The sequence below is a fragment of the Echinops telfairi genome, unplaced genomic scaffold (genome assembly GCF_000313985.2).
Source record: "Echinops telfairi isolate 266 unplaced genomic scaffold, ASM31398v2 ScPeMD7_70;HRSCAF=299, whole genome shotgun sequence".
NCBI lineage: Eukaryota > Metazoa > Chordata > Mammalia > Afrosoricida > Tenrecidae > Echinops > Echinops telfairi.
Genome location: NW_022103968.1, coordinates 27,294,849 through 27,306,330, shown reverse-complemented (window position 1 = coordinate 27,306,330; position 11,482 = coordinate 27,294,849). Strand labels below are relative to the sequence as shown.

The window sequence follows — 11,482 nt, the reverse complement described above, 5'->3', positions numbered from 1 at the left end:
AAAAATGTGTTGTATTAAGTAAGTCTGTTGCACAAAGCCTTTTTAGAATATTGAAAAGCAAGGGTGTTACTTTGAGGACTATGTTGCACCTGACCCAAGCCAAGGTATTTTCGATTACATAATATGCATGTGAAAGTCGGACATTGAATAAAGAAGACTCAAGAACTGATGCATTTGAATGATGGTACTGGAGAAAAAAGCTGAAAGTACAATGGACTGCTAAAAAGGCAAACTGATCTGCCCTGGAAAAAGCACAGCCAGAGTACTCCTTAGAGGCAAGGGTGGCAAGACTATTTTGGACATATTTTCAGGAGAAACCAGTACCTGGAGAAGGACATCATGCTTGGTAAAGTGAAGGGACAAAAAAGAGGAAGGCCCTCAAGGAGTTGGATTTGACACCATGGTTGCATAGGAACAATCGCAAGGATGGCGATGGTGCAGGACCGTGCATTGTTTCCTACTGTTTTGCATAGAGCTGCTGTGGGTCAGAACAACAACAACATGATGCTGAGTTTTCAGCAGAGCTTCCACACTAAGATGGACTAAGAAGAAAGATCTGGTGATTTGCTTCTAGAAAATCAACTAGAAAAATCCCTGTGGATCACAAGTCCAATCCTGCTATGCACAGGATCAACTCCTCATTTTTTTCCCTCTCCCACTCTTCCTCCCCCAGGTCCCCTTGATAATTTATAAATTATTCGTGAAGCTGGTGCCTTTGAACCACTAAACTTGCAGTTAGCAGCCCAATAATTAGGCCACTGTGATACCACATTTTTATAACTGAATAGTTTAATTACATATGATTAATTTAGAATAATTGTACTACATCAACTTTCTAGTATCCTCATTTTTTGAAACCTAATTCAGAACAGAAGAGCTTCAAATGGCCGAGTGACTGTTAGAAAGCTCACTATACAACTCATCACTCAGAGCTTACTATTTCATCTTAATTATAGTTTTACAATAATTTCATTTTGTTATTGAGAAAGTATATGCAAAGATAAAATTTATGTGTGTGTGTATATAGCAGAACATGTACTGATTCAACAACTTCCAAACATACATATTGATTACATTCGTTGAGTTGCACATCCATTCTAATTGGTTTTTTTAATTGTTGAGTTTTAAGAGTTCTTTGTGGATATGTCTTTTTTCTGATATATAGTGCCTTATTCCTTTGTCAAAGATCAGCTGACTCTATTTGTATGAATATATTGTTGTGTTTTCTAATTTGTTCCTCTAATCTATTTGTTTATACCTTTGTCAGTCCCACGCTGCCTTGATCACTGTAGTTTTATAATTAAGTGTTGAAGTTTAGTAGTGTCAGTGCTCCAACTTTGTTATTGTGATAGTTAAATTGATTGTGCCAACCTGACCAAGAGGAATATGTGGGATTAATAGGTTGCAGTTTGATCGGAGGGCAAAGAGATAAATGGCTCTGCAAGGCCCCCTACCCCCTTGCTCTCTGGTGATCTGAGTGTGCTGAAGAATGCTGCTGCTTTGGTAGTTCTCAGCCTCAACCTTTGAGCTACACTACCTGTGGGCCAAGCCAACCCATGGAACATGTTGCTAGAGCTTGAAGCTCCTTCAAGACCTGCTTCGCCATGCTGCTGGTACATAGATCGCTTGAGCTGGAGGTTGGTGGATCCTGTCACCTTGTATTACTTGTGTTCAGTATCTCATCTGGGCCTGTTTATCTAAGCTCTCGAGTTACTGACTGTTGGTGAGCCACCCTGCTATTTGCTGCCTGTGGACAGACTCTGCTTACTTTGCCGGAGGGAGGACTCCACTGTCTGCTTCCTTGACATTGGACCCAGCAGCCCATGTGAGTTGAAGGACTCTCCAGTATATTAACTGTGGCATGGGAGTGAGTTGAACTGAACCTTCTGTACTGCTGTGGGGACTAATTCGCTGCTATATTCCTTCTTGTAGTGTGTGTGTGTATGCACATATAAATGAATAAATATTTATATAATCATAAGTGTCCTGGTTTTGTTTCTCTAGAGAACCCTGCCTAATATAGTGATTATTCTTTAATAATGTTGGTTATTCTCTATCTTTTGCCTTTCCATGTAAATTATAGAATCAGTTTGTATATTTCCACAAAGTAACTCACTAAGGTCTTTATTGGAATTGCATTCAATCTATAGATCATGTTGGAAAGAACTGGCAGCCTAACAATATTGAGTCTTCCTGTCCATACACATGGAAGAGTTTGCCATTTTAGAAATTTTCTAACTTTAAGCTCTTGTGTGTAAATCCAAAACAACATCAGGCTAACTTTTTGCAGCTTGTGTGAGGTACAGAATACTATTTATGCCTTTCCAAATGGGTGTCCAGTTGTTTCAACACTATTTATTGAAAAGGCTAATCTTTCCACCACTGAATTAGCTTGGCATCTTTATAAAAACAGCCAAATGCAAGTATATTTCTGGACTCTATTTTGTTCCACTCACCTACATGGTTTTCCTGTACCCAAACCTCATGGACTTGATTACTCTTGCTTTCAAAGCTTTAGATTCGGTGTATATAATTCTTCCATCTTGTTTTTATTTGTCAAGCTAGTTTGGCCTCTCATTTAGGTCTTGTGTGTAACACAAGAGTTAACCACTGTAGCATTTAGTTAATAATAATAATGTATTGATACTGGTCTGTCAATTATACATCTCACTAATAAAAATGTTCATGAGGGAAACTTGTGCAGGTGGTAGGGGACCCATCAGAACTCTGTTTGTGCTCAATTTTTCTATAAATGTAAGAAATGTATTAATGAAAAAATAAAATAACACCTTGGTCTTATACATTTCCTTAAAATTTCAGAATCAGCTTGTCAATTTCCTTTTGCCATTGCATTAATGCCAATTTGGAAAGAATGGACATCTTACAATATTGAGTCTACTTCATGAACATGATAAATACTTTTTTTAAACCATTTTATTGGGGAACTCTTACAAATCTTATGACCATCCATCATTCAGTTATATTAAGCACACTTGTACAAATGTTGCCATCAACATTTCCAAAACTTTCTTTCTACTTAAGTTCTCTTTTTCCCCCTCCCTCTCCCACCCTCCCTGCCTCGTGAAGTCTTGAATGATTATATATTATTATTGTTGTTTCCTATCTTACACCGTCCGTTGCCTCCTTTCACCTACATTTCTGTTACTCGTCCCCTTCGGGGGAGGGGAGGGTCTATATATCCAATGTTGTAATTGGTTCCCCCTTTCTACCCACTCCCCTCCCCCACTCCCTTCCCCCTACCCCGATGATATTGCTACTCCCAGTACTGCTCCTGAGCGGTTTATCTGTCCTAAAGTTCATATGTTGAGAGCTCTTATCTGTACCAATGTGTGTACTCCAGTCTAGATGGATTTGTAAGGTAAAACTGGATCATGATAGTGGGGGCGAAGACCTAAAGGAATGTTGTTTGTTTCCTTGGTGCTATACTGCACCCTGGTTGAATCGTCCTTGTAACCCTTCTGTGGGGGTGCGTCCATTTGTCTGCAGATGAACTTTGGGTCTCCACTTCAATCCCCCTCGTTCACATCGATAAAATTGTTTGTTTTGGATCATTTGATACCTGATCCTATTGACACCTCATGATCACATAGGCTGGTGTGCTTCTTCCATGTGGGCTTAGTTGCTTCTTGCTAGGTGGCCACTTGTTTAATCTCAAGCCTTTAAGACCCCTGACACTCTTATCTTTTGATAACTGAGCACCATCTGCTTTCTTCACAATTTGCTTATGCACCCATTTTGTCTTCAGCAATCGTGTCAGGAATGTAAGTATCAAAGTGTGCCAGGTTGTTAGAACAAAGTGTTCTTGTGTTCAGGGAGGCCTTGAATAGAGGCCCCAAGTCCGTCTGTTATCTTCATACTTAACATTTAAATATATGTACATTGACCTCTACCCATAATATGATAGATCTCTTATGAGGCCTTATTTAGGTAGTTTTTAATTCATAGGTATTACACATAGGTTGTTAAATTTATTCCTAAGTGATTCATGTTCTTTTGTTTTAAATTAAAATATTATTTTATTGGGGGCTCTTATAACAATCCATACATCAGTTTTATCAAGCATATTTGTACGTATGTTGCCATCATTATTTTCTAGACATTTACTTTCTGTTGAGCCCTTGGTATCAGCTCCTCTTTTTTCCCTCTCTCCCCCCTCAAGTTCTTTTTATCAGCTCCTCTTTTTTCCCTCCCTCCCCCCTCAAGTTCTTTTTAATGCTACTATAAATTGTATAGGCAGAGTTTGGAACAGATGTCGAGGTTGGTATAGAGCTCCTATTGAAGTTGATACAGTGCTTGCCCTTCAAGGGGACAGTGCCCTAAAGTATAAAAGAGCACAAGGGGTCTTGTGAGGCTCAGAATGTTCTGTTTCTTGATCTGGTTATTTGTGACATGGCTCCGTTCATCTTGTGAAAGCTACACTGCATATCAGGGGCTTCAAAAAAATAATAAAAGTTCATGGAGAATGGAATTGAAAGGTAATGGAATTTTTCCATAGACTCTTAGAAGCCCCCAACATACTCTCAAAATTATGTACTTTTAAGTATATTGCATTGCAATGAAAATTTAACAAGAAGTAGTGACAAAGAAGTCTTTGTCTTAAACAGTGTGTGGGAGTTCAACTCCAAAAACATCTTAACCTTATTGAAATAGTTTTGATAGCTCTCATTTATTAAGTACTGCTATATGCCAGGTGATATGCTAAACATGCTTTTCATAATTTTATTTGTTCCTCCCTATTATTTGGTTTACAAATGAGGAACCAGAGCCTCAGAAAAATCTATTTCATGTCACGTAGCTGATAAATGAAGATTTTTAATATGCACAGTTTTAGAAGGTGGTGACTACAAGTCTGTACAACCAAAACCATTTATAGGTTATCTTTACCAGAAGAATAGTTGGTAAAATCATGCACCTTATTTGCATTTCATTCTTATACACTTTCTCTTTACATTTCATTTCTAATTGTCAACTGTTGCTAGGTCCCACTTAGTTATGATTTGATCATAGAAAGAACGAAAGATTCATTTCACTAAACTTTGGCTCTTACAATGTGATAACCAAACCTATGAAATCCAAAGACAGTTTTAACTGTTAATAGTGTGATAGCCACTACTCGTAGTATGGCACAAACATTCCCTTGATTTTAGCAATATCTGGTTTGTTTTAAAGTATAAACAGAATCATATCATCCACTTGCTGGTTGTTCTTTGTTACTGGCATTTCTGGTCTTTACCTAGGAAATGATATTCTGGATAGCACCCAACTCAAAGTCTATGTGCACCTTTTAAAAGACAAAGGGGCAATATATAAAAAATTATCAATAAGAGTAGTTAGTTTTGGTTTGGACAGCGAGGGAGTGGCATTTGGTCAAATTTGTAAGCCCACCTATTTGCTGGCTTTTTAAATCTTGCTTCACACTTCATGACTTTTCTTTTCCTGAGATGCAAATAACCTACACAAAAAGCAGCCTAGAAGTCTCCCAAGGCCTGTGTCCAACAAGGTTCTTATTAATCATGTTTAGTCTATAGCATAGACAACACTGACATTTATGCTAGAAAATGTCCAACTCTGTACACCAAGGGCTTGCTGTTTACAGGTGTCAGCTCTTTCAGTATAAAATACATTTTCAACTGCATGCCAGGGACCATTGTTAAGAAGCTTGCATATACTAGTAGAATTTAACTTTTAGAAGTAAGGTAAGCCTATGCATTAATAGCAGAAATTGATCATCTAGATTTGGTACTGTTTTGGTATGTTGCACATTCAGTATGTCTGGCAGGGATAAGCTCTCTAGTAACAAGGATCTCCCAGTCAAATCAAACTTGCCAAAGATCCATCACATTTCTTTAAAAGTACCCAGACGTACCACTTTGTGGTTATCCTCTAAAGAAAACCTATACTTTCTTCACAGTAGCAAAAATTTCAGAATCTTTTTTTCCATTATCCCCCAAGTTTGAACTTTGATATCCTGACTTTGCCTTTTCACTCTCACATGCCATACCCAATCTGTCAGTAAATTCACTTGGCTCTGCCTTCAAGTTATTCACTGAATCTCAATTATTTTTTTTACCACCTCTGCAGCCATTGCTCTAGTCCAAGATGTTGTCAACACTTCCATGGACCGCTGAAGTAATCTTTTAAGTTCTCTTATTTTTTCCATTCGTGTTAAATCCGATCACATCACACCAAGTTCCTAGGTGCGTGCTTCAGCATGTGATCTTTCTCTCTGCGTAGCTTCTCACCTTCCAGCAGACGTGCCTGCATTTATTATATGGCAACTCAAGACTCTAAGGAGGAATAATCAGAAGCTGCCTGGACTCAGAAGTCTTAGAAGGTCTCTTTCTCTATGTTTTGTTAGAAGTGGAAGCTCCTGTTCAAAGGATAGGCTGTAAATACCACTGCTTGATGAGTGGAACAGCATGTGTATTAGAAGACTGCAATCATTTAAGACAGGGGTCCTCAAACTTTTTAAACGGGGCCAGTTCACTGTCCCTAAGACTCGTTGGAGGACTGGACTATAGTTTTTTAAAAAAAACTATTAACAAATTCCTATGCACACTACACATATCTTATTTTGAAGTAAAAAAACAAATGGGGCAAAACATCTGGCGGGTTAGATAAATGTCCTCGGCAGGCTGCATGTGGCCCACGGGCCATAGTTTGAGGACCCCTGATTTAGGGTTACCTTTGTGGATTAGTTACCACCATCGAAATGACTTAAGTGATCTGACTCCAACCAGTCTCTCCACACTGATTTCTCCTTGATTAGCTCTATTGCAGTCACAATGGGCCTCGTCAACATGACAGACACATGCCAATTTAAGGCCATTGGTTTTGAGATTTCTATTGTGTGGACCCCTCTATCCCCCAGATAACAACTTGGGTTCATTTCTACCTTGTCCCCTCATTTTTTCTTTCATTTCGTTTGTCTCATTTCAAATGTCATCTCTTTAGAGAAACCATCCCCTACCCTTAAATAAAAACAATTATATTAAGTTTCTTAAATTTGTGTATGCTGCTTAACAAGTTACCCCACGTTTAACAGCTTTAAAACAGCATCCATTTACCTGGCTCATGGTTTTGGAGGTGACAATCTGGCACGGCACAGCTATGTCTGGGCTCAGGCTGATTTCTTTTCTGTAGGCTCTTGAGGGTGGGGGTATATGGTGGACGGTTTTTCGTCAGAATTCACTTCCTTGCAGTTGTAGGACCAAGGCCCCTGTTTCCTTGCAGGCTGTCTGCTAGGAGGTATTCTCAGGTGACCACACTCCTTAATCATATGGCCTCCTACTTTGTCCATACCAGTCAGAAAACTCTCTGGCCTTTAGAGGGCTCCCATGACTAGGTCTGGCCTGTCTGGGTTATCTTTCTAAAGTTCAGCTGATTTGTGAACTTCAGTTTACATCTGCAAAATATCTCACAGCAGTACCCACATTAATGTTTGTTCTAATAATAGAGAAAGTATGGGCCAACTGTCTTGGGACCCTTTTAGAAGTCTACCTAACATAGCTACACACTTACTTTTTGCTCTCTTATCTTACTTTATTTTTCTTCATAAGACTATTTACATTATACTTTCTGTTTATGTGGTTAACTTGCTGCTCCCACTAGATTTCAAATCCACGGTAACAAATGACTGCATTATTTTGTTCACTGTTTTTCTAGCACTTCGAATATTGTTTGGACCACTGTAGATGCATGGTAAAGACTTATCGATTGAATGAAGCAATCATTAAAAAAGACTTTTTAAGTGGGTAAAGGGAGACATCAGGCAGTGTAAGACCTGAAAAAATAATAATAATACAGTGAACCCTCGTTTATCGCGGTTAATCGGTTCTAGACCCTACCGTGATAAATGAAAGTCCGCGAAGTAGGATTCCTTATTTGTAAATCAAATATTTTCGTAGTTAGAGCATAGAGGACATGAAAAAACACCCTTTAGTCACCATTACACTCGTATTACCCAATTTATTAAACGAAAAAGGGAAAATACAGTAAAACATTTTGGACGTTACAATTATCATTTATTATTTATTATATTATTTATGGCATCAAGCGTGTACAGTATGAGCCAATCAGTGGCAGTAATGACAGAGCATGCGCTGTTACGCAAAAACCGCGATAGAGTGAAGCTGCGGAAGTCGAAGCGCGAAGTGGCTAGGGTTCACTGTATATAAATTACCAAGGGTTCGGGAGGGAGGGAGGAGAAAACATGAGGAGCTGATACCAAGGGCTTAAGTAGAAAACATTTTGAGAATGATGATGGCAACAAATGTACAAATGTGCTTGACACAATGGATGGATGTATGGATTGTGATGAGTTGTATGAGCCTCCAATAAAAAGATTAAAAAGAAACCCTTTAAACATAGAACTTTTATATTCAGTAGAGATCAGCTGTAGTGAGGTGGTTAAGAAGGGTAGATTGGTCATACATTTTATTAATATTATTATTAAATACTTTTATTGGGGACTCTTAACATGTCTTATCATCATCATTTTCAAAGCATTTTCTTTCTACTTGAGCCCTTGATATCAGCTCCTCATGTTTCCTCCTCCCTCCTCCAGTCATACATGTTTTTTAACCTTTATTAGCACAGTTAAAATGTTCATTGGCCTTTCTTTGCTTAGAGGATTTCTTATTTAAAAATAAGTTGTCATCAAGTAATTGAATAAATATCCATTAACTAGTATGTACAAGAAAAACCAAGTAGTATGTTTGGCTTTTGGTGTTCATTTCTGTATCTCCAAATAATAAGAATTTCTCCCTGTAAACTTTGCAAAATGGATGCTTAGTCTTCTGGCAGTATGCCTGACACCAGCCTATTACAGCATATCTGTAGTTTTTCCATGTACTTGCTGTTCACAACTTGCCAGTAGAGTAACAAGTGGACACTATCATTTAGGCATATGTAGCATGCCAGACCAGAAAAAAGTATGCATTTCTTTCTATTTCAATACTTATTTCTCTTAATTCCTCTCTTCTACAGACAAAACTTGCCAATGGCACTTCCAGTATGATTGTTCCCAAGCAACGGAAACTCTCAGCAAGCTATGAAAAGGAAAAAGAATTGTGTGTCAAGTATTTTGAGCAGTGGTCAGAGTCCGATCAAGTAGAATTTGTTGAACATCTTATATCCCAAATGTGTCATTACCAACATGGTCACATAAACTCGTATCTTAAACCAATGTTGCAGAGGGATTTCATAACTGCCCTGCCAGGTATGTCTATAGGTATTTGTAACCCATTTACTTAGAAGATTTCCTATAATAGTAACTGTACCAGCTATATATTACTCTTCTTAAAAGTTTTTGTTGGTTTGACTTTTATAAATCGTTCCTATCGTCTTTCTTGGTTAATCATCTCTCTTATTTCATATTCTGTTTGCCTATTTTACCCACTTGTAGCCGTTGAGTCTGTTCTGACTTGATGGTGACCATTTAGGATAGAGTAGAACTGCCTGTGTGGGTTTCTGAGACTATGTCCTTGTTTTAAAGAACATTGGTTGCTTTGCTGAATGGTGATCTGGGAGACAGCAGAGGCATTGGTATTTGGGGGTAGTGCTATCTTAGAAAAATATGAGATTCTCTTCTGTGTCAAAAGCTTATTTTAAAAGAACTTATAATTCAGAGATGAATGAATTTTAACTAAAAGCTGTCTTTTTATGTGGTTTTTTTTTTTCCTGATTATATTACATGAAAGTACTGAGAATAGTATATTAAATTTACTCAGGAACTCATCATTCAGAAGATCTTGAGTATTATTGCCTTTTTGGGGGGTGGGGTGGGGGGTGTTTCCTAGGTATAAATTGTTTTTCTTGAAAGCATGATTAAAAGTGCTTATAATAAGTATATATTCTTCTAAAACATTATTTTAAGTAAGAATTGACTCAATGGCAGTGAGTTAGTTCACTTTGGGTGTAGTATTCTTTACAATAACTGAAACACATACAAGGAGACTTCAGAAAGTTCCATTTTAACTATGCTATGAAGGGCAGTGTTTTACATTTATTGTTCAGGCATCCTAGGGGGAAAAATACTAGAAGTGGAATGATTACATTATAGAATATGAGCATTTTAAGGCTGTTAATACACATTACCTTACTATTATAAGAAAAAATATATATCAACTTGTATTCTCACAAAAATTTGTTTAATCTTTGCCAGTTGTATCTTTGTTAAGAATTGTATTTTTTTTAACTTAGAACTTAAATTTCCTTTAAAACAAACAAATGTCCATTGATAGCATAGAAATTGCCATCATAAGCTGCGTTCCGTTAAATAAATTTTGGCCCTTTTCACTTATTGAATTTTGTGATAGCCATAGGCAAACACTTTACTCTGTGTGGACAATCTGCATGTATCTCATTACTCTGCTCTCCCCAATCACTGAGACATACTGCTAGCTCAAGCCTATACCCCCTAGAATTGATCAGGAATTGATTAGGCTTATACTGTATATCCTTTGCCTAGTACTGATCTCTAGTTATACTTGAATGTCAAATCACAAGTGTAAATTTCTGACCATCTTATAAAATATCAACTCATCAACCTAGTGTGTACTACCATTTCAACTTACAAACTTAATACCATCTGACTACATGTAATAAATCCTTCTTTTTAAAAGCTTATAATCCCTTAACATAATGAGTTTGTTTGGCATGTTAGGTGAAATTACTTCCAAATACTTATTACAGAGTACACACTGAAGGATCAGGAGCAAGTTGGTGATATCCATTAAAACACATGAATGCCTTTTGGGAACTTTCCTGGTGTGGTACAGATAGTTTTAAGATAAAGATGCAAAAGTGTATCATCACTATATTTAGCATAGACCAATCATTTTTATCTTTGGCTTATAGTCATGTTTCTTTAATTTTAAAAGTACTGGATGATGCATGCTTAAATATGAACATGTGGAACATGTGGTACCAGCCAAACAAAATCCATTTAATGCTTTCTTTTCCTACTCTGCTTGCAGGGGGATGTTGACTGATAGCTCTGTAATCTCCTTAGTTAGTATCCGGTTTAAGGACATTTGGATTGTTACTAATGGTGTCCAAGTGTGTCTTTGTATCATCCAGGGGAAAGGAAGGCATAAAATGAAATGTGGTGTCGCCTTTCCTGTTTGTTAAGTTTGTGCCTAAGGGAGCCAGAGTATGAAGGAATCCTTCTGAACCATTTACTTCTTTAGAAAACCGCTGATAAGTACCTGCAAAGAGAAATAACTTTGAATGTTTCTGTCTCACTTGTGAAATAGAACAGCAGCCAAAAGGTGGTTTATTAGTGTGACCATTCTATTTTATAAAACCTGTTCCTCAGAGGCCTCGGTCCAGATTTGGGTGGTGGTAATTTTCATTTGGAAGGCCATTCAGTTTGCACACCCAAGACCTACTCTCATTTTCCTTCATGCCATCTCTACAATCTTCTCTGAAATGCTAACAAAGTTATTGAATGGTCGGG

The 11,482-nt window shown here is 37.6% G+C and overlaps 1 protein-coding gene across 2 annotated transcripts in view; it reads left to right on the top strand.

Annotated features, from left to right (window-relative positions):
• Positions 1-11,482, top strand: part of BTRC (beta-transducin repeat containing E3 ubiquitin protein ligase) — a 141,680-nt gene that overhangs the window by 98,805 nt on the left and 31,393 nt on the right. Inside the window, exons 1-2 of one of the 2 annotated variants that reach the window (XM_045291206.1) lie at positions 6,331-6,355; positions 9,010-9,241. In XM_045291206.1, coding sequence (XP_045147141.1) covers positions 9,037-9,241 — 205 coding nt within the window. In that variant the 5' untranslated portion in view covers positions 6,331-6,355; positions 9,010-9,036. Of the gene's footprint in view, positions 1-6,330; positions 6,356-9,009; positions 9,242-11,482 lie in introns of those variants that run through there. The other variant, XM_045291207.1, reaches the window with a different exon arrangement.